The sequence below is a fragment of the Eublepharis macularius genome, chromosome 4, assembly GCF_028583425.1.
Source record: "Eublepharis macularius isolate TG4126 chromosome 4, MPM_Emac_v1.0, whole genome shotgun sequence".
Taxonomy (NCBI): domain Eukaryota; kingdom Metazoa; phylum Chordata; class Lepidosauria; order Squamata; family Eublepharidae; genus Eublepharis; species Eublepharis macularius.
Window position 1 is genome coordinate 49,445,214 of NC_072793.1, and position 23,241 is coordinate 49,468,454.

The window sequence follows — 23,241 nt, forward strand, 5'->3', positions numbered from 1 at the left end:
TGCTCATGCCCAACTGCTCCTCTCCTGGTGGCTGCACCCACCAACCTATCCCTTCACTTGTGGCAGCTGCTCTTGCTGCACCCACTGGCCCATTCTGTTGCTTACAGCTGCAGCTACTGCTCGTTTCTGCCCACCAGCCCCTCAGCAACTTCCTTAGGTCTGGGGTGGCCCCAGTGTGTGTGTGTGTGGGGGGGCAGGTGGCCAATCCACTCCAGTAGTATCCAAGTTTGTAGATTATACTTAAATTATTCAGGATGGTAAAACCAAGGTGGATTGTGAAGAGCTACAGGAGAATCTCTAGATTGCGTGAATGGGCAGAAGTGTGGTTAATGAAGTTTAGCGTAGTAAGTGTAAAGTATGCACATTGGAACAAAACATTCTGACTTTAAATATATGCTGATAGGATCTGAACTGGCCAATACTGATAGCCTCTCTACATGAGACCTCTTACACGAGAACGCTCAAGTGAAGAGAGGCACAATGTTAGATGGGAAGCGTAGTTTTGCTTCTCTAGAGTTTCACCTCTCAGAGCTGGCAGAGATCACTCCTGAGAGGGTTTGTTTATTTCATCTTCACCTCCTGGAAGGGGAAGTAAAATTGACAGAGCCTTGGGGAAGGTGAAGATGAAATAAACAAACCCTCTCAGGAGTGATTTCTGCCAGCTCTGTCTTTTAAAACTATGCTTCCCAGCTAACATTGTGTCTCCCTTCAATTGAGCATCCTTGTGTAAGAGGTCCTGTGTAGAGAGACTCTGCGAGGGAAAGTGATCTTGGGGCTGTAGGGGAAAGCTTGATGAAAATGACAGAACAATGTGTAGCAGTGGTGAACAAGATGGACTCCATGCTGTGGATTGTTAGAAAAGGGGTTGAAAATAAAATGGACAGTGCAGCTCCATCTGGAATACTGTGTACAGTCCTGGTCACTGCGTCTCAAAAAGGATATTGCAGAGCTGGAAAACAATGCAGAAAAAAGGCAACCCTTCACTGGAACCCCTTTCCTATGGACAAAGGCTAAAAAGGCACCGGGGGCAAGACTGTGGTTCTGCACGGAGTGGAGAAAGTGGACAGAGAGGATTTTTCTCCCTCCCCCATAATACTAGTACCAAGCGGTACCCAATGAAGTTGATGGGCAATAACTTCAGGATACACAAAAGTAATTAAAGTGTGTAATTCGTTGTGAGTGGATATAGTGATGGCCACAAGCATAGATGGCGTTAAAGGGAGATAGATTTATGGAGGAGAGGGTCATCAGTGACTACTAGCCATGAAAACTAAAGGGAATCTCCCATGCAGAGGCAGCAGACCTCTGAATATGTGCTAGGAGGCAGGATCAGGGGAGGACTTTGGCCGCTATGCTGTTAGGTGGTCCTCGAGGGCAATTGGTTGCCTGCTATGAGAAACAGGTTGCTCGACTAGATGTACCTAGGGATCCTACTCCCCCAATGTGGGCGAGGGATTCCCTGCTTTCACCCTCTTCCCCCTGCCACCATTTACCTGTCTGACAGGGGAAAAGGTGCGGGAATGGACTTCCAGGGCATGCTTCCTGGGTGGTGCAATGACATCACTTCCCAGGAGTGATGTCATTGCACCACCCCGAGAATTCTCCTGTGCTTTGTGGCAGGCTGATTTGCAGCCCACTGCAAAGCACTCACGTGTCTCTACATCTGCAAGATGACATCAGTTCCCGGAAGTGATATCATTGTACAGGTGTGGGGAGAGCGTGCGTGCAAAGTGCACACACAAGAAGCATGATGGGAGCAGCAGAAAGGTAACCCCTGGGTTCTCCCTTTTCCTGCTAGGAGGGGAAGGGGACCTGGCTAACCCAGATGTACCACTGATCTGAAAACAATAAATCTCTTCTTATGTTCTTAAGACACTTGCACATGGGAAGGAAGATTATTCTAAGCTCTGGGACAAGGATATTGGGACAGTATTGTGCTCATAGTCTGTTTTCTTGCCATACTAATGAAAAAGTACATTTAATGGTAATATAATACATTTGCTACATTTGGGAAGTATTTTAATCAGGTTGTGAAATGAAAAATTGCAATCTTTTAAATGCTGGCACTTGCAGACATTTCTTTGTAGAAAATTCACAAAGAGTGAAAGTAGAGGGTATGGCATAGTCTGTGATTAAAGAACTGCTTGTGTTCTCCGCCTGGGAAATGGCACATTATTTCTTCCTCAAGTTCTGCCAGGCCTGCTGCATTAATTTACTGCTGGGAGAGATTTGAATGTCACAGCAAGTCTGTAACTATCATTCTGTGAAATATCTATTCCCTTTAGGGCCGAGTCCTGGTTAGCCCCAACTATAGAAGCTGCTGAGCTGAACAAGAGAGAAGGCCAGTGTCAGAAGCAATGTACAGTACCACCTTGCTATACTGGAGATCAAAGAAATAGGAAAGTGGTCACCTAATATTGAGCTACAGTTCATCTCCAAGTCTACAGGATCAATTTACACTCTGTTATTGCTGTCAGTGCATGACTGCTGAGCGCTACCATGTACCCCCAGACAAAAATCCCATCACCCTGATTCAATACAAATAACAAAACAAATCATGTGGCTTTCTATTTCTGTGAACAAAATAATAATTGTTAATTACATAGCAAACATTAAAGGGACAGGATTATTAAAGAGTAGATTTTATTTCAATTATGATGTACGCACCATACACTGCAATAGGATACGGTGCAAAAAACAGACAAAAAATGAGGTGACAGTCAGGAAGACTCCCCAGCAAAGGGACCTAGCCAGAACACTGAAGAGCACTATCAAATATAGGCCAGACCCAAGTTACCTGGGAATAAGCCTACTGAATAAAGTGAGACATCAGTTTCTCTCAAAAAGTACTCAACTGAACAAATAGTTTCATTTTTTTTCCTAACAACCCCAAACAAAAAACTAACTCAAAACAGCATGAAGATTAATGGGAGAAAGAAAACTGGGAAGATGTGAAAAGTCAGTTTTCTCCTCCAGGGACAAGAGGCAGGTGAGTCGAGTCTCCACACGGCATTGTCTTCCTGTACCTGCACCAACTTTAGAAAGCAATTCTAGTCCCCAGATACTGAAATCCAACTAGCTCCAACTCTTTTCCTTTCCTTTCCCCTCCCCTCCTGCTGTTGCCTCCCTACAGAGAAAGAGAGAGGAGGGGAAAAAAAAAAGAAGGCAGGAAAGCAGCGGCAGGTGGGGCAATTAAAATGACCCTAAAAATAATTTCTGCATTGGCCCTACCTGTGCTTCTGATCCGGTTGAAGGTGCAGATCAAAGGGCACAGAACTACTGGGAGCAATCAGCAGCAGCTTACCTTACAAGTAAGTCCCATTTCATGCAATGGGTCTTACTCACAGTCTTCTGTTTCCCTTGCATATGTGATTTTTAAAACTTAACATATAATATTAATTAATTACAAGGTATTATAGCTCTATAACGTGCATCTTAAAAGGAATTACAACTGCTTTCCTTTCTTGAAAACAGTTTTTACATGTGAGTAGTTATATCAGCAGACTGAGACTTCACTTCATGCATCTGATGAAACAGGATCAGTTCTAACCATAAAAGGGGAAATTACAGTACGTGTATTTTTTTTTATCATGGCACAAGATTCCATTTTGGTATCGCCACAACAGACTAATGTGGTTACCCCTTTAGAATTTGTCTCTTCTTCTTCTCCTTAATAATTATTTATTTATAGTCCACCTTTCTTACCATAGTGCAAGGCAGATTACACAGTTCAAATGAAATACAATATAATCAACAGCTGAGACATTCACTGAGCAAAATACAGTAATGAATAGCAGTTAGGACATTCAGAGAAGGAGATACAATAGGGTATGGTAGCAAAAATTTGAAACTAAGCATAAAGCTGAGCACAAAGATGCAATCTTTCTAAAACAAAGCACAATTAATTTACATGGCAAATATAGCAACATGGAGACTCCCTAGTAGGCGCATATCTACATCAGCAGATGGTACCCAATAGCTTGGCATACAGTTCCTGTTCCTACCAAGGCATCTCTCTAAGCTATTTCTTATGACACAGTCCTGTAATCTGGATAGAAAGCCCTCCTGAATAAATCAGTTTTGTATAGTTTGTGGAAAGCCAGGCGAGTGGGAGCTTTCTTGACCTGGTCAGGCATGCCAGTCCATAAGGTGGGGGCTACCACAGAGAAAGCACGTGTGCAGGCTGCTGTTGATTTTGCCCAGCTGTATGGTGGTATCTGCAGAAGGCCCTGTTCAGATGAGCAAAGTTGCTGTGGTGGAAATTAGTGGGAGAGGTAGTTGCACAGATACAAGGGACCAAGGCCATGAAAGGCTTTGAATGTGATAAGTCTTGACTTTGAACTGAGCCCGGTATCCAATGGAGTGACTGTAAAATGGGGGTGGGTGATATGCATGCTCCATTTTGCTCTTGCGAGTCAATGAGCTGCAGTGATTTGCACCAGCTGGAGTCTCTGGGTTGATTTTGAGGGGAGACATTATAGTGCATTATAGTAGTCTAGTCTTGATGTTACTGTGCCATGAATCCAGGTTGCCAGATCAGCCACGTCAAGGCAGGATACCATCTTCCAGGCCAGTGTGAGTTGTAAGAAGGCCTTTTTTGCAGCTGCATTTACTTGCTTCTCAAGCAACAGTGCTGGGTCTAGTATAACCCCTAGGGTCTTAACTGAGTAAGCCAGGGTTAATTGAACCCCATCAAAAGTTGGAAGCACAATGTCCTTCATGATCTCTGCTTTTCCAACCAGCATCACTTCAATCTTGTCTGGGTTCAATTTCAATTTGTTTGCTTTCAGCCAATTAACAACAGTTGTCAGGCAGCGACTGAGTACCTTTACTGCATCTCCAGGGGATTTGGATAACGAGATATAGAGCTGGGTATCATCTGCATATTGATGGTGTCCAATTCCATATCTACTCGCCTACAAAGTCTAAAGGCTTTACTTAGAGGTTGAATAACATGGGGGATAAGATTATGCCTTGTAGAACCCCACAAGATAATACCCACACTGATGATAACTGGTCTCCAATAGCAACCCTTTGAGTCTGTCCCATGAGGAACGATTTGAACCAGTTCAAAACCTACTTCTGCCTCCAAACACCTCAGCAGGATGATGTGGCCTCCTGAGTTGAAGGCTGCAGATAGATCCGGGAGGAGCAACAATGAAGCATGGCCTTTGTCTACATTCAGGCAGAGGTAATCAACTAGAGCCACCAGAGCCATTTCCATCCTGTAGCCTGGACTAAAACCAGACTGCAAAGGATACAAAGCACCAAGGTTGTCCAAGAAAGCCTAGAGTTGATCAGTTACTGCTCTTTCAACCACTTTGCTCAGAAAAGGCAGATTAGAGACTGGACGATAACTGGTTACATCATTTTTGTCTAAGGATGGTTTTTAAAGTAGTGGGCAGATGACCACCTCTTTGAGATGCTGAGGGAAAGTGCCTTGAGTTAGTAACTGATTTATGATCGATGTCAAGGGCTTTTTAATGTGGTCTTTACAAGATTTTAGTAGCCAGGACTGACAAGAACCAAAGTAGAAATAGTGGTCTTCAGATACTAGAAATCTGTCAATTTCCAACACTATGACTAGGTCAAAATGATTCAGAAATGGACCAGATAGTGTGTTAAGTATTACTTCTGGTTCACCTATATTACCGGTGGCATTCAGATCAGAGTATATGCAACCTATTCTATCAGCAAAAAAACTTTGCAGCTAATTTTCTGTTCTTGAACCAGTGACGGTTCAGATTTAGGGGTCAAAAGTTGTCAAGATACCTTAAACAGTTAGGATGGATGTGAATCAACTGATGCAATGCAGAGAAATAACTTTTCTTTGCTGCTATTGCTACTGCTTCATAATTCTTCCTATGGGCTTTGTGGCAAGCGCTATCAGATTCAGCATGTGTTTTCTGCCAGTGTCTTGCAGGAAAAATGACAGCTGATGGAGAAAAGTACACAGAAAATTTCCACGAAGGAAGCGTTGTCGCTTCTACATTCACAGCGGCAATGAATGTAAATGGAGATTCCTCACTGTGTGGATGCAGATAGAGTGTGGATGCACGCAGGAGACCACGTGTGCATGCAGACGCATACACACACACACACATGTCTGTAATGTGAGTGACACAGTTGCTATGGAGAGTTAAACCTTTAAAAATAATTAACTTGCTTTCAGTGTTATTCCCTCTCTGTGTGCCATTTAGGAAACAGAACACACATCATCTCTAGCAGCACTGTTGAGAACAATTCCCGAATCACCTCAGAGCACACAGACGGAGGGCCTTTCCGTTCTCAACCATTCCAAAGAGCTGACTGGCTTCATAAAGGGATTATTCTTAATGATTTGATATTTTACAACACTACTCTGATATATACCAAATTATTTGCTGCTTTTCTGAATTTACAATGGGGCTTTGTGGCATTAAAAGAGACTAGCTTTGGAACCATCGGAATCACAGGTGTATAGATTCTAATATGCTCTCTTTATTAGAGCTTTGTAAAAAAAATTCTCCACATTAGGGACTGATGGTGCTTGTATCGATCCCTTCCTGCCTGCTAAAAAAGTCTGACATGTTTGTTGTTGTCCCCTCTCGAGTTTGTTTTATACGTTAATGAGAAAGTTGATATTTTGAATAAAGATTCCTATAAGACTATATAGGATTACCTAGGATTAGACTGTGGGTTGGCAGAATGGGCAACACCGAGAATAGTTAGAAGTTATATATTGATTGATATTGCTGAGATATTATGCATTAATAATGATCAGGGTTCGAGGGGGAATGCACAGGAACGCAGTTCCAGCAGTTCCCCAAAGAGGTCACATGTCAGGTGGCTCCGCCCACCTGACTCTCGGCCATTTTGGGCCCGTTTCAGCCTGGATTGGGGCCGAAACAGCCCGGATTGGGCCTCTGATGGGTGGTGGATCACTCTCCCACTCAGCAGTGGCTCGATCCTGACCATTTTGGGCCCCTTTTCGGCCATTTTCAGCCCCTTTTTGCCATTTTGGGCCCAATTTTGGCCCTGAACGGCCAGGATTGGGTCCAAAACAGCCAGGATAGATGATGTCAGGGGGTGTGGCACATGCAAATCAGTTATGCTAATGACACACTTCCAGTGATGGCAAGGGGTGTGGCATATGCTAATGAGTTATGCTAATGAGTTCCTCCAGCGCTTTTTCTACGAAACGACCCTTATAATGATACATTAATACCACCACCCGCAGAGCAATTCCCTTAAAATAAACTATGAGAAAATGAAAGTAGCATGATTCTGCTCCAACGTTAATGTCATTAAGAGTTCTAATTTCACCGTACTAAATTATACAAACTCCTTTACAGTAACGTATCTTCACAATGATCCTTCAGAGGTAGGTTAAACAGAGAATAAGTCATTGGACCATAACATGAGCTTCATTTCCAATTATTGCGCTGACTTTCACTCCACCCACCCTGTATCATACAGGGTTCAGGTTAACTATTTTTCTTAGTCTAGTCAACCTTGCTGAGTTTCCAAACAAAACATTCAATTCTCTGCTGACTTCTGTGCACTGAAAAAAAAGTCTTCATTTCTACCTGTGATCCATCACAAAAATCCTAAAGCACTGAAATATTTACAAACCCTTGGGCCAGTATTTACTCAGGCTACAGCTGCAAATGTATATGACACACAGTGCTACTATTTCCTTTCACAAATGTGCCCCATAAGGCACACGCAGTATACATTTGCAAAACAGCCTCAGTATTTATAGACAGCATTCAATTCCAAATTTACATTCCATTATTTGGGAAAGTGGTATAGAGTCGGTGCTTCAAAGTGAGCACTTTTCAGTTCAATCAGGAAACTTATGTTTCATGAAATGACTATTTCTTAAGCGTTAAGAACTGTTACACAGTTCAGTCAAGACAAACAGCATTGCTGGGTACAAAGTCTCAGTTGTGTTGTCTGGGCAATTTGTAGAACCTTGCTAGTTGACAGGGCCTTCCCATGTAACTTTTTTTCTGTCGCAGCTGCTGTGGCGAAGTAATTCACCACAGTCAATAAGGATGAAACCAGGTGAGTTCTCCCCCCGCTCCCCAATTCACTTCCTTCTGGAGGATCTGTAGTGTCAATGTTGCTCTCTGATCAAAGTTCATAGAACATGCCTTTGCCTTCATTGCTGTACAAACAAAAATCCTTCATAAATCCAAGCAGTCCCATCAAGAGCAAATAAAAAGAAAACTCATCTATGCAATAAAGGAAGTGAACTTGCTGTAATTTCTTGAAGGTTAAAGACCTAGAATGTTACCTTTGTCTCGGTAGGAGCAGAATAAAAAGGGCAAGTGGCAGAACCCGGAAATGAATGTTTAAAAGAGAAGGAAATATTGTAACTGAAAGACAATACTGCCAGAGGAAAGGGTCTTGAAAACTAAGAAACTGAGAATAAAAGAAGGGGATAGAGAGTAATTAAGAGGAGAGAGATTAGGTAACACAGGAAGCCAATTATTTCAGGGTGCATTTTTTCCTATGTAATCTTCCTTCCTTGCACTTACAAAGCCATTGTGATGTAGTGGTTAACTACAGTTTCAGTCTCCACTGAAGCTCCTGTGCTTTGCAGCGGGCTGATTTGAGCCCCTAACAGGCCCATTTGGGGCCCAAATTGGCTGGCTGAAAAGAACAGGAGTGTTCCCGGGCCCTGTGTGATGATGTCACTTCCTGGAAATGATGTCCTCATGCTGCCTTGGGAGCACGTGTGCTTTGCACACATGCAAAGACAAAGAATGAAGTGAGTGCCAGGTCCCCACTTTTGCTGAGAGGATAAGGGGAGCTGGCAAACCTAGCTTGAAGACCTCCTGGAATGACAATGGATCTCAATATGACAGAGATCAGTTCCCTTGGAGAAAACAACTGCTTTAGAGAGTGTACTCTATGGCATCAGACAAGTAGTCCAGCCTTTTGTCTCCTCTGAGGAACATACAGAAACATCATTCTGCCGCCGAGTCTCTATTAATCAGCAGGTCTGAGCCTGCTTTTTTGGCTTGTTTTTCTATTATTCTCTTGATGTTACTTGTAGATTTAATTGAGTGCTTGAAGTATTCATTTATGCTTTATACTTGTGAATGACTGTTGAAAAAGCAGCCATAGGTAAAATAATATAATTTGATGAAATTGCTGAGGCCTAACAATAAACTTATTTTCCATGCCTTATTATGAAGTGCTTTAAACATGACCTTAGCTATGTGTGGGCTGCTTTTCTGGGAATAACTCTTGCATAGTTGGGAAAATGTTTAATTTGGCAGGAGCCAATCATGTAAATTCTGATTATAGAATTGATTATCAGATTATCTGATTATCAGAATCAGAACCCTGCCTGGAAGGTAGTACTGATTCCATGGGAAAAACTCACACTTCTGGCACCTATCCATAAGGTTACCTCATAGAAAACCAACTTCCACAGAGCAAGAGTAAGTTCTGTTTTAAGAACCTCTATATCTGTGTCAAGCATAGTAGTTTGCAGCATCACTAGGAATAATTATGCAGGTTCGTCACAACTGAAGAATACTATAAGCTCTGTCTTTTCATTCAAGGCAGGGAAGGACTAACCTATAGCATAGATCTTTCACAAGAAAACAGAAAGCCAATCAAAACCAGAAAGCCCCAATTAATATCTTCTCCTAGAATGTAAAAGTCTATATTCTCTTAAGTGAAATTCTACAGGAGCAAGTGTGTGTCATGTCAAATAATGGCCTCTGAATTTTCATATCCTGCCATAGAAACTATGATTATTTTCTCAATGAATATAATGGCTCTGAAACAGATATCTTTTATCTCATTCCCTTTGCAGATATCTTTTATCTCATTCCCTTTGCATTAGTATTAGACAGAAAATACTGGCTCTGGCCCTAAACAGAATGCCATACCAACCTACTCAGAGTCTCTCTACACAAGACATCTGGCACATGTTCTTCAAGTGTCGGGTGATGCAATGTTTCCTGGGAACTATACTTTTAAAAGAGTCACTTGGGATCACTGTGTAAAGGAAGGTTGAAAAAACAAGCAAAAGTAGGTTAGAAGCATTTTTCTAGTGTAGTTTATGGGCACAAGCCTTTAGCCCCTCCTCACTCTGGGTGGTCTTACAATTTTTCAAAGACAAAGCAGTGCAAGATCGCTGGGGCAGAGAAACTTTGCAATTCCACCCAGAGTGTAGGGGGGGGGGTGGGGATCGCAAAGTTCCTTGGACCCAGCGATCTCACACTGCTCTGTCTTGGAAAACGTTTATTTTAAGACATAGCTGATTCCACCCAGAGTGAGGGGGCACTTCCTCTCCACAGTGATCCCAAGCAACTCTTAAAGCTACAGTTCCCAGGAAACATTGTGACACCCAACACTTGAAGAACACATGCCAGATGTCTTGTGTAGAGGGACCCTCAGTCTTCTTGACCACAGAGTGACATGATCAGAGAAAATTCTTAAAGAGGAAATAGTTGTAGATGAGTCAGCCATGTTTAAATTCAAGATACACTTTCCTTTAATTAGGACAAATTCCAGCTGTATTACTCCTCTACTTTTTAAGAAAGAAACAGAAGCAACACAGTAAATTTATTATTGGATCTCCTGATTACTACTTTTAACTTTAAATGTATTTACTTATTTGTTCAAAATAATTTTTTGTAGCCCATTTTCTCAAGATGGCTTGTCACCAAAGCATAACACACCAAAATGAATAAAAACATCACATATTCTATTGTTTCTCATTATCCAAGTATAACATAACCCCAAACAATATCACCATCCCTAACCATCATTAATTTATGGTCCCAAAGAAATTTACAACAGAAGTCTTTTGGTACAAAACTGATTTACAAGATTTCCAGAGGGCCAGCAGAGAGGAAAGTATCCTCCTGACATTCTCTAGCCATTTATTCCAGAAGGTCGAGGCAATGACTGAAAAGGCTTATGGTCGGGTTCCAGAAGATCAAACACACCTCAAAGATGGCACCAAAATTAAAAACTGCTGGGAGGAGCTAATCTGACACACAGATTCAGATCTGCCAAGATGGTCTTTCAGATAAAGCTGTAATGGAACACAGATTAGATCAGAGATGCTGAATGTTATTTTGTGTGTAAGTTTGCTTAATCATGTTTCCAGCCTGGAGAATCTGATCTTAAAAGGGCTGTACATGGAAATCAGGGACAGACTTGCATAAACTGAAAATCCTTAGACCAGTTTAGAGTGATTTTGGATCTAAAACAAACCCTTTCTTCCCAGTTATTTTTATACTAGATTATAGGTCAATTGATAACCAAAAATTCCCTAGCAAAAGTATTTTCTGGCATACGCACATTTAGACATGTACTCAAACAAAATATAATGATACTTTTCTTATTCAATATTTCAAGGTTTAACTATAATGCTTCTGAAACTCTAAATTATATTGAACACATTTGTTATTAAAAATGTAAATGAATATTCTATTCTCCCAATATATTCAAAATAGTTTACATCAATAAAAGATTAGAAAAAAGACAAAAATAATAAAAAGACAAAAATTAAACAATATAAAAACCATCACAGAACAAAAATTAGAACGAGAAACCATCGATAGGAGCAATTGTCACACAACAAATCACTGGATCACAGTTGGCCAGCAAAGCCAAACAACCAGCTTGACATAACAGAATAAAGCCAAATGACAAATTCAGATCAAAGCAAAACAGCACAAAAACACAACGGTGAACCGGGTGAACATCCTGAACAGGAGCATTCTACAGACAGCGCACCCAAGTCATTTACCTGCTATATATCAGACAGTCCATCCTATTGATTTCTTTGTCCAACTTGAATCTCCGAAAGTCCTCCCAGGCGTCTTTGATGGCTGTGATGGCCATTATAACACAAACCGGGATTACGGATATACCTGGCTCAAAGGCATTGACCACTGGCACGAAGTTGAGTGTTGCAATGGCCACAAAATATACATTGGCAAAGCGATGGAATTGCTCAAAGATGTTTTTGGGAATAAAAGACAGGATGGAATATCTTGTAGTTTTGATTTTGTTGCCTCCATAATGTCTGTTTGGGTTTTCTTTCCACATGTTTCCTTCATATGGTAAGTTAGAAACAACCACTCTTTTTGTTTCTTCTTTCCTCTTTTTCCTTTTCCATCTTCTCACAGGCTCTTCATTCTGAGTCTCAGAATCTGAAGCAATACCCTGACAGCATGGGCTTTGGAACCAAAGTCTGTCCTTTATGAATTGTATCGAGCACATTTCTTTAACATCTTCCTGCCCCTTAAAAGTTATACTTTCCAGCACAAGTTTTAGAAAATTAAGGCTTAAGTATTCTAGCTGACTTGTTATATGGTGAAGTGCCCGTTTGAGTTTAACTAAACCTTTCCCTTTTGTGTAATCAACACCTGCCGGAATACAGACGACACACACACACACACACTGTATCATCCTTCTATAAACCGGTTCTCCTGTCTTCCAAGTGCCTGACCCTGGGTCCTAGTGCTTGCTCTTTTGCTGATGAGTGAGGAAATTGTTCTAGATATTTACATTTACGCAAAACTTTTCAGCATAACACATTGAAAAGTAGAAAACTTTCAGTATCTCCCTAACTCTGCTTAAAAAAGTCAAGTTTTCATTCAACTCAATTCCATGCTTTGCTATACTCTGTAAAAAACTGGATTCTATAATTATATTTATTACAAAAATTAAACACATTTGCATATTTTTATTTATTTTTCATAGTTTATTCTGCCTGTCCTAATCACAATGTTACTTTGTGTGGTCAGATCTATGTACCTTGGACCATCTTCATATAAACTTGTGTCTGCTTTCCAAATGGAGCCTGTACCCACACCAAGATAGCCCCAGATAAGGAAACTACTTTCTTCCAGGCATCACTGGCTCCTTGCTCCTCAACATTGGTCAAAACAATTAAGTACAAATTCTACCAAAATGCCCCACACCCCAATAATAAAGGATCTATAATTAGCTGGAGAAGCACCACTATCAATTTGGAAGGAATATTGAGACCCAGACAGAGTAAAATCAGAAATGAGTCTTATTGAGAGGAATCATTCAGTCTCAGATCAAGGGAATTAGCATACACAGCTATAAAAATAATAGAAACTACCCAATGTTAGCAAGTTATTGCAATTAGGCAGGAGGGGAGGGAAGAGGGAGTTATAGTTCTCAGTTTTCAGGTCCAGTGAGGTCCAATACCACTACAGGTGTCCAGGTGGCTGGGCAGCAAATAATCCAAAAGAGTGTGTGTGGGGGGGAACAGAACTATGGTTTGTATCAGACATGTGTTCATGCATCCACTGCTGGCGCCAGGGTTTCTGGCGCCTGCGGCAACCCCCCCGTGCTATTGCGCACGGGCCACAGACTGCGCAATGATGTCATCGTCATCGCGCAGCGCAAGCCGGGGAATTCGCTGGTGGATGGCTGGGGTGGCGGGCAGAGGCTGCTCTGCCTGGCTGGGTCGTGTGGCAGCGGTGGCAGCGGTGGCACAGGGCTGGCTGCAGCAGCTGCTGGCCAGCCACGCCAGCTCCGCGGCGCACACCTCCGCCCCCAACACCCCCTCCGGCGCCTCTCCATGGCCCTCGCGCCTGAGGCCACCGCCTACCTGGCCTCTATGGGCGCGCCGGCCCTGCATGCATCTTACAAGACAAAGAGAATCTCTGAGCAGATCAGAACACTCTTTGTGGAAGGATTCAGTCTCTAATTACAGGGCAAACAAGTAGTGGTTTGTGAACCAAAGCGATAGGACAAGGCCAAGAGTGTGCTCAAGCAAGGTCATTTCAAAAGATCGAGTAAGGTAACATTGGGGAGGGCTCAAGAAGGGGTGTGGGGCTGTCAGGCTTGTGAGAAATTTTCTAACTTGGGTAAAGATTAGAAATGGAACAGAGATCAAATACGGGCATAGATCCTGGGGTGAAGTAATTCGACATGGTGTGAACAACAGAGTCAAAAAGACTACAGATGATGGTCTGAAATGCGGGTTCTGGTTGAGGTAGGGCTTTCCTAGGTAATTCTGTGGGGTGTCTATTCTCTAATTAGCACAACTGAATTAGAAGCAGTCCTCCTTTCTAATTGTGTATTTTGTCAAAGGACTGTTTTAATTTGCTCTGATGCAAACCATGGAGGTCAGCAGGGCTAGGACTGCCAGGTCCCCTGGTGGGGAGGGGGAATCCCCTGCTCCCAGCCTCTGCCCCCTGCCACCACTCACCTGGCCAGTGTGTGGGGGGGGAAGGCCCTGGGAAACGGGCCCAGGAGGTAAAAAAACTCCGGGGCCATTGCACAGCAGGTGCACTCCCCACAGGCATGATGACACCAAGAAGTGATGTCATTGTACCTGCTAGGAGCGTGCGCATGCTTTGCATGTGCGAGAGAAGCTCACAAAGGTAAATGCCAGGTCCACCCCCCCCCCCCCACCAACAGCAAGACGAATGATACCAATGATGATAGTAGACAGGAAGGCATATGCTGAGCTGAAGTCCCCTGATAAATGGAAACTTTAGTTCTTCACATCTCTAGCTTCTTTTTGTCCTTAAATGGAAACGGAATAATTTCAAATAGTTTGGTGTTAAGAAGGCACAGTAAGACACATTCTGCCTGAGTAGAACTGCAATAGATCCGTTTATCTTCTGTGGTAATAAAGTCAGAGTAAAATGGCTATCAGGCAGAGGATGATGTAGGCTGATACGTACTGCTTATAGGTACAGCTAGACTGATTTAGATGCCAAAGCCTCTTAAGAACCCCCTGCTAGAAGAGCTGCAGAGTGCTGACATGAACATACACCCTCCAACTATGTTTCTATCTGATGGCAAATATGAAGGGATATATGTTTATATGAAATACCTTATACCAGGGCTCATTTTGAGGGGAAACATGCAGGAACGCAGTTCCGGCAGTTCCCCAAAGAGGTCACATGTCAGGTGGCCCCGCCCACCTGACTCTTGGCCATTTTGTGCCCATTTTGTCCTGGATTGGGGCCGAAACAGTCCAGATCGGGCCTCTGACAGGTGGTGGATCACTCTCCTGTTCAGCAGTGGCCCAATCCTGACCATTTTGGGCCCCTTTTCAGCCATTTTCAGCCCCTTTTTGCCATTTTGGGCCTAATTTCGGCCCTGAATGGCCAGGATTGGGTCCAAAGCAGCCAGGATAGATGATGTCAGGGGGTGTGGCATATGCAAATCAATTATGCTAATGACACATTTCTGGTGATGTCAAGGGGTGTGACATATGCTAATGAGTTATGCTAATGAGTTCCTCCCGCTCTTTTTCTATGAAATGACCCCTGCCTTATACTAAGTTAGATCACTGGTCTATTTATCTCAGTGTTAGAGTTGCCAACCTCCAGGTGGGTGCTGAAGATTTCCCAGAACTACAGTTGATCTCCAGATTACAGAGATCAGTTTCTCTGGAGAAAATGGCTGCATTGCAGGATGGACTCTATCATTATACCAACTGAGGTCACTCCTATCCCCAAACCCATCCTCCCCAGTGAGGCCCCATTCTAAACACACAAGTGGTCGTTGAAAGTCTCATTCCTTGCGTTCGTCAGCAGTTCGTCAAGCCAGACACTCTGGCGCCTTTCAATCAATTCCCCTGGCAACATAGGCATCGACTGTCTGAACTCCTTCTGGATTTCCTTCTGGCTTGTAAGTTAACCACTCAAAGTAGCTTCCAGCAGACAGTCCAGTTTTTTCCACTGTGAAAAGAAAATGACAGGAAAGGGAGGGACCCATGGATTCCATGGAGATTCTCCCTGCCCTTCTCGCACCTGGTCACAGCAGCCCGGCGGCGCCAGCTCTCCCGGTGCGAGAGGGTCGGGGAGAATCTCCCTGCCCCTCTCACACCGGGCAGCAGCAGCCTGGCGGCTCTAGGGTGGGGCAGGGGGGTGCGGGCTGGGGGTTTTAGGGTGTTTAAAGAGCCCTGCCGCTTGCAAGTGGCAGGACAGGGCCCTTTAAACTATCAGCTGGCAGGTGGCAGGGGGGAATCCCCCTCTGCTGCCTGCCAGCTGATAGTTTAAAGGGACCTTTAAAGGGCCACGAACAAGGAACAACTAATATGTTCGGTAACAGGTCAGGTTCGTCAATATTTGTTGTTCATTGTTTGTGGATGGCAATGAACAATGAACAGCATGTTTGGGTTTTTTCCCCGTTCGTGCCCATATCTAGTTATGAGATATGAACAAGGCTAGGGCATGGGAGATGTGTTGTGGCTACAGACCATTGTTACATTGGTTGTTTCTATAATGTTCCTAAAGTAAATTAAGACCACCAACAAAAAAGATGCAGCTACAAACTTCTTCTGTAGTCTCTTAGGAGTCCAAATAACCCTAGTATAACACCAAAATGGCTTCCCAAAATGTTTACCATACAAAGAATTCATGATGCAGTTCTTGAAATGATTGGAAATACAAGCACAGGGGCTTAGAAGAGGAATTTTAATACTAATTTTAAAGACAATATTAACACTCTGCAGGAAGTTATTCCCATATCTTTAAAATGCCCTTATTATGATCAAAGTGGTAACAGAGTAGAAACTTCATTAAGGTAAAACTTAATGAAGAATTCTGTTTGTTTACTTTACATTATTTAGAGTAACCTTTTGTACTTACTTCTTATACACTGTGGTTTTAGAAGAGTTGATCTGCTGATCAAATCTGTATCTCTTATAATCTTCAATGCCATCTTTAACTGCAATAATTAAAAGCACAGTAGCTAAGGGTAACATTGTGATCTCCTTATGGAAGACTTCCAACTGTGGGAACCAGTTGATGATCACCAAAAGCAGGAAATACAAATTTGCCAACCTAAAAAAAAACCACACAGTATTATCCAAGATGTAAATTTTATTGGCATATTTTAATTTGCTTAATTTTTCCATGTGAGAGATAGGATTGCCAGGCTCAGCCTGACAACCAGTGCAAGACCAGGGGGCAGGGCAGGGTTGTCAGGTCACCCAGGGCACAAAACAGGGCTGCAGGGGACCAGGGGGGCAGCAGAGTAATCACCTCCCATGCTCCCCTGTTGTGCCAGAAAATGACATCATGTTCCAGCATGACAGGGGTGTGGTGGGGTTGTTCTAGTTTTACCCATTTTAATGTTGTGATTTGGTTGATTTTAATGTTTTAGAATGTGATTTTAGTATGTAGGTGTTAATTTGTTAGCTGCCTTCATGGCCCTTGCAAGGCAGGATATAAATTTTGTTAAATAAATAAAAATTAAAATACACGAAAACTCATGGTACAATATATTTGCTAGTCTAAAGGTTTTTTTTAAAAAAAATGACAATCCAAACATTAAACTACAAATGCCATTTAAACATCATAAAAACCATAAAATGAACAGAAACAACTATAAACTAAGTAGGAAAAAACAACAAAAACTTAAGAGTTGCATAAAAATAGAAACATTTTTGAGCAGCAGCAGCACATTAAAAGCAGAGGAAAAAGATCAGGAGAGCAGAGTGGGAAGGGAACTAAAACTCAGGGAGAATAATAATATTTTTGTCTGGTGCAGCAAGCTTGGTGCCACGTGACTTATCACAGGATGGAGTTCCAAATTCAAGATGCCACAATTGAAAGAACCCTATCCACAGAACTTCCAATAGTTGCTCATTTTATGGGATATTCAGCCATATGTAATAACATATATTGCAAAGATAAATTTTCAAACTTACCTGGATGTGCTCTGTGAGAGCAGCGTGGTTTCTTATGAAATTGTACAAAAAAGGCAACTGTACTGAACAAGGAAATTCATCCATACGCTGACATTCAAATGGAACCAGTGTGGGTTAGATTTTTTTCTTATTTTTTTCACCATAGAACACACTTTAGTTTCATTATTCCATTCTCTTTTTAAATGACTGTTCTAAAATTCTTATTGCTAAAACTGAAATGTGCCCAAAATACTGAATTTATTATTCAGTTGTGCTGCACATACATACCTGTGAAACTGTTCAAAGATGTTTCGGGGTAAAAAGGTCAGCAAAGAGTACTTTGTGGTCTGTATTCCATTTCCAGAATAAAACTGAGACACTTTGCTGGATGCCTTTTGAAATCTCTCATTACTGGGAAATACAATTCTCCACTTGTTGAAATTGTATTTCTGCCACTCGTAGTCAGAGGACAACAGAGGCACTGACTCCAGCAGTTGAGGCTGAGAGGGCCCTTTTACACGCCATAGATGCTGCCAGCGATATAAAGCAGAGTCTACTGACAAAGCCATTCTCACCTAGAGAGGTTGCCTGGAAAACAAATGCATAACAAGACTTTAGAACTAGTTCCAGTTTGGAAGCAAGTACCTTTTTTGTTAGAGATGGTTTAAAACAGCAAATGAAACTTCACTTTACTCAAACATGTTTCAGATTTAGTGCTCCCGGTACAAATTGCAAAGGTGAACAAATGCAATAAAAATGCTTCAAAAGCAATACATTGCTTACTCTTTGAAGAAGCAGCTTTAAAGCTAAAATGTGCACAGACATTTTCTCTATATTCAGAAGATAGTATGCCTGTCATCACAGAACTGCTCTTTCGGCATCCTCAGTGGATGATGAAATTAATCAGAACTGAAATGATCAAAACTGAACAGACAAGAAAATACAAAGCTGCATGCTATTCTAGCAGCAGAAGTCCAGCATGGTTTCATTCACTAGTTCTCAAAACAGTTTTAACTGCAAAAAGAACATAGATGATGGCCCCAGTCTTGGCCCCTCTCTTGATATTCTTGCAGACTTTGTCCCAGACACTGGTCTCACTGAATTGGCTGGAGAAAGACGAAGCTGAAGTTGGTTCCCAGTTCCCAGTTCCTTAATCGCAGTTCCTTATTCCTTATTCGTTATTCGCAAAGCGGCAAAGCCAAAGAAAAATATTGTGGGAAACTGAAAAGCTACAACTCCAAAATGAAGTTTGCAGGGGCACATATTATACACCTCCATATTAATAAGACTCAACACTCTAAGGGGACCTATACTGGGTCGTCCTACAAAACCCATATCTTGAGTAAACAGCTTCAAAATAGGATGTCCCAAGAACAATTCAATAAGAAGAAAGGGGCGGCAGCTGCAGCAGAAAAAAACTTTTGATCACTCCAAATCACACAGAGCTGAACTCCAGAGACTGTCCCCTACAAGAGGACATGTGCTGGTGCTGATCCAGTCTCTGGTTCTGGACCAAAGCCCTACTATGTGGCCTGTCTCCAAGCACTCTATATTAGACATGGCTTTGAATAAGCAAGTGGTGAAAATATGAGCCATATGAAACCCAAAACAATCTTTGGATCACCCCAAATCACACACCCCTGAACTCCAGAGACTGTCCCCTACAAGAGGACATATGCTGGTGCTGATCCAGTCTCTGGTTCTGGACCTAAGTCCTCAAATGTGGCCTCTCTCCAACCACCCTGTATTAGACATGGCTTTGAATAAGGAAGTGGTGAAAAAATGAGCCCTCTGAAACCCAAAACAATCTTTGGATTACCCCAAATCACACACTCCCGAACTCCAGAGAGTATCGCCTACAAGAGGACATGTGCTGGTGCTGATCCAGTCTCTGGTTCTGGACCTAAGGCCTCGAATGTGGCCTCCCTCCAAGCTCCCTGTATTAGACATGGCTTTGAATAAGCAAGTGGTGAAAATATAAGCCCTCTGAAACCCAAAACAATCTTTGGATCACCCCAAATCACACACCCCTGAACTCCAGAGACTGTCTCCAACAAGAGGACATGTGCTGGTGCTGATCCAGTCTCTGGTTCTGGACCTAAGTCCTCGAATGTGGCCTCCCTCCAAGCACCCTGTATTAGACATGGCTTTGAATACGGAAGTGGTGAAAATATAAGCCCCCCCGTAACCCCAAGTTGGCAACTACTGTAAGGAGGTGCTTCAGACACCCCAGTTGCCAATACCCAATACCACCATTGTCTCCAATTTAGGTAAAATAGGACATATGAAATTCAGCTGAAATGGAGGGAGATCTCCAGGTACGGCAATCATAATATGGAGGGTCCTCAGTGGACCTGCCTGCTGCCAGACCTGCCACTGTCTCCCAAAGAACCTCAGGAGCAGCGAAGGCTGAGGGTAAGGGCAGAGGCATGGACCAAGCACAGGAGCGCATGCCTGGCAGCCCACGGCCTTCCCCCTGCTGAGGAAATGTCAGGAGAGCCAGTACAGGATCTGATCTACTCCTCCTGAGTAGCAGAGATGAGCCAGCTTGGAGAAAGAAGCTTAATGAACCCAGCCTCACCTGTAGGAGAAACTCCCTTTATAAGGCCGCAGCTAGTCACAATTGTGGTATTCTGGACTTGCCTGTTGGTGAGCTCTTAGCTTCTGGCTGCCTGAGCCTTGGTGGGTCACAGTCTTTGATTTTGGAATCTGTTACTTGACCATGGAGTTTGACCTGAGAATCTTTGTTGTTGGCCCTGTTGTTGTCAGAACTTGCCTCCAACCTAGTGAGTAGGATACTTTTTATTTGTTGCTTTCCATTATACTCTTAGATTATGTTGCTGCTGTTTCTGTGGGTTTGTCATGAAAATATGGTTTAGAGCACATTATACTAAGTGACACGTGTATTCTAATGAACTTTGTTTTAGAATTTCATTAGGCTGTCTTGGCTTGGGGCATAAATTTAGCCAAATGTGTAAGTTTGGTTTTCTGTAGTGCCTTTAATAAATATGAATCTGCATTTCGGATCTCTTAGTGTATCTTTACGTTGGAAGGGTAAATATTTTTATTTTGCCCTTCCAACATAAATCTTAAATTTCAGCCATGGGAGAGACGGAGCTCTTTCAATGTGCTATCATTCTTTTCAACACCGACACCACACCCTCCGCTTTTCTCCATTTCTCAGCTTCTTCTGGTGGTAGCTATGATAATTCACCCCATGAAGTAGGTTCAGGTATTTCTGCTGTTCTTAGTGCAGAGGTAGTCAAGTCAAGTTTATTATTACAGTCTGTGACCAGTACATATAAAACCATTTGCAAATCAGTTTAAAAACAGTCGAGACTGGATACAGGGGAAGAACGATGAATAAATATAAGAGTAAAAAAATAAGATCATCATAAATTAGTTGTTTAAAAGGTTAAAATACATTCAGTCTGCCTTATGCGATTTACGTTGCTTGTAGACCTGGCCACAGAATCTTGCTACTTGATGTGTTGTCTGGTGATTCCGATCAGACAAAAGATAATCAAGTTAACTTCCAGGGCATCTTTCTACTAATGGACTGATGGTTTCCGCTCTAATTTTACTATGACTTGGGCAGTTAAAGAAGATGTGCTCCATTGAGTCAATTTCTCTTAGGGGATAGGAGCAAAGCCTAAGAGAGTAATGGGCAGCTTTAAACTTTCCTTCCAGAACGGCAGAGGGTAGAGTTGAACTTCTAGCCCTTCTGAAGTTACTGGATTCAAGAAAGTAAAAGTAGGCTGCAGGAGCGGCAATATATTTAGTAGTATCTGAAGAAATAAAACCTGGTGCTCTAAGTAAATCTGTTTGTCTTTCAATGTCTGTCGCTCTCTGCTTAATGAGTGATTTTGCTCGGTCTAACCCCATGACTAGCAAACTTTGAGGAGAAAGACCCAATTTTCCCAGGGATTTCAGAGTCGCCTTTTGCCAATTAGATTGAAATTTGTCTTGGAATAACAGAGGGAGAAGTCCTTGTGGGTTTAGACATCCTGACAGCCATTTGAAAATTGAAAGGATGGTGATTCTGGCCTCTACCCTTAACATTCCTGTTTCCAGTCTAACCCATGAGTTAGGCATGCATTTGGGCACTTGTAATAGGGCTCTAAGGAATTTGGACTGCAGTCTCTCAAGTTGAGAGAAAGAGGAGGATGGCAGCCCTAAGAATGATCCGTATACTAATTGGGCCAATGGTTTGGCTTTAAACAATCTGAGTGCAGCCGGTACATACTGTCCCCCTTGTGATTGATAGAATTTCAGTATACCGTGTGCTGTTTTTTCTCCCACATCAGCAATGAAGCTGCTATGTGTTATTTTGGTACCTGAGGCTTGCAAAACTACACCCAAATATTTGAAGCTGGTAACTTGTTCTAACTGATGCCTCTGAAGCTCCCATCGTCTGATCTTTGGATTTTTATCGAAAGCCAGGATCTTAGTTTTTTGGTAATTAGTTAGAAGGTGTTCAGTATCAGAGAATTGGGAGAATTTTTTTAGGGCTCGTTTCAGCCCTATGGGGGTCCTAGAAAGTAATACAGCATCATCTGCATAGAGCAGTACGTGAATGTGCCTATTTGATAATTTGGGAGGGTGCAATCCAGGGTCATTCAAAAGGTTTACCAAATTGTTGATGTAGAAGATAAACAGAAAGGGGGCTAGAAGGCACACCTGCCTGTAAGTTTGAAAGGGGTCAGTCAAATGCCCAATTCGGCTGCACCTTACTCAGGGCAGTTTGCTGGTGCATAGCCCCAAAAAGGAACAGCAGTCGCCTATCAATAGAGGAGGCCTGCAGTTTCCTCCAAAGTCTATTTCTAGAGACTGTGTCAAAAGCTGCTTTTAAATCAACAAATGCCCGGTAAAGTGATGCTTGGTCTCCTGTAGCATATTTCTCTACAAGGTGTTGCATTACTAGGCAGTGATCTATTGTTGACCTGCCAGCTCTAAACCCAGCTTGCTCATCAGCAATTATATCCTCCTGTTCTAGCCAGTCTGAAAATTTCTCCAGCAGATGTTTTGTAGACAATTTGCTTACAATGCTTAGTAAGCTGATGGGCCTATAATTGGATGGATCCTCCTTCTTTCCCTTCTTATGGAAGGGGACTACTATAGCCATTCCCCAATCATTGGGGATGTAGCCGGTTTCATCAATATAAGTAAATAGGGAGGCTAGGAAAGTTTCCCACCAGTCCTTATTTGTTTTTAGTAATTCTGGAGATATTCCATCAAGCCCAGGGGCTTTTGCATTCTTTAACTGGCTAATATAAGCTTTTACCTCTTCGGCATGAACTGGGGGGCATTTGGCCAGATCTTCTACTGTTAGGGCAGGAGGGGGTTGAATAGGATCATCATACATTTTTTGGAAAAAAGAAGTCCATTTATCTGGGGGGATACAGGAAGCCAAGGAGGAGGCGGCTGTGGAGGCGCCGTTTGACACTAGTTTCCTGAACACCACTGAGTTTTTGCTTGTAGCTGCTTCAATTATATTGGCCCACAGTTTTCTGGTATGTTCTTTCTTACCGCGGGCAACCAGTGATTTATATTTCTTTTTTAAAAATGAAAGAGAACGATATGCATCC

General features: G+C 42.5%; 1 protein-coding gene across 1 annotated transcript in view; it reads right to left on the minus strand.

The window, feature by feature from the left end:
- ATP10B (ATPase phospholipid transporting 10B (putative)) overlaps positions 1-18,222 on the minus strand; it is a 76,521-nt gene extending 58,299 nt beyond the window's left edge. The window contains exons 1-2 of the mRNA XM_054978829.1: positions 17,942-18,222; positions 16,611-16,805 (exon numbers count right to left, since the gene is read on the minus strand). Coding sequence (XP_054834804.1) covers positions 16,611-16,805; positions 17,942-18,222 — 476 coding nt within the window. The remainder of the gene's footprint in view (positions 1-16,610; positions 16,806-17,941) is intronic.
- Between the last annotated feature and the right edge of the window lie 5,019 nt (positions 18,223-23,241).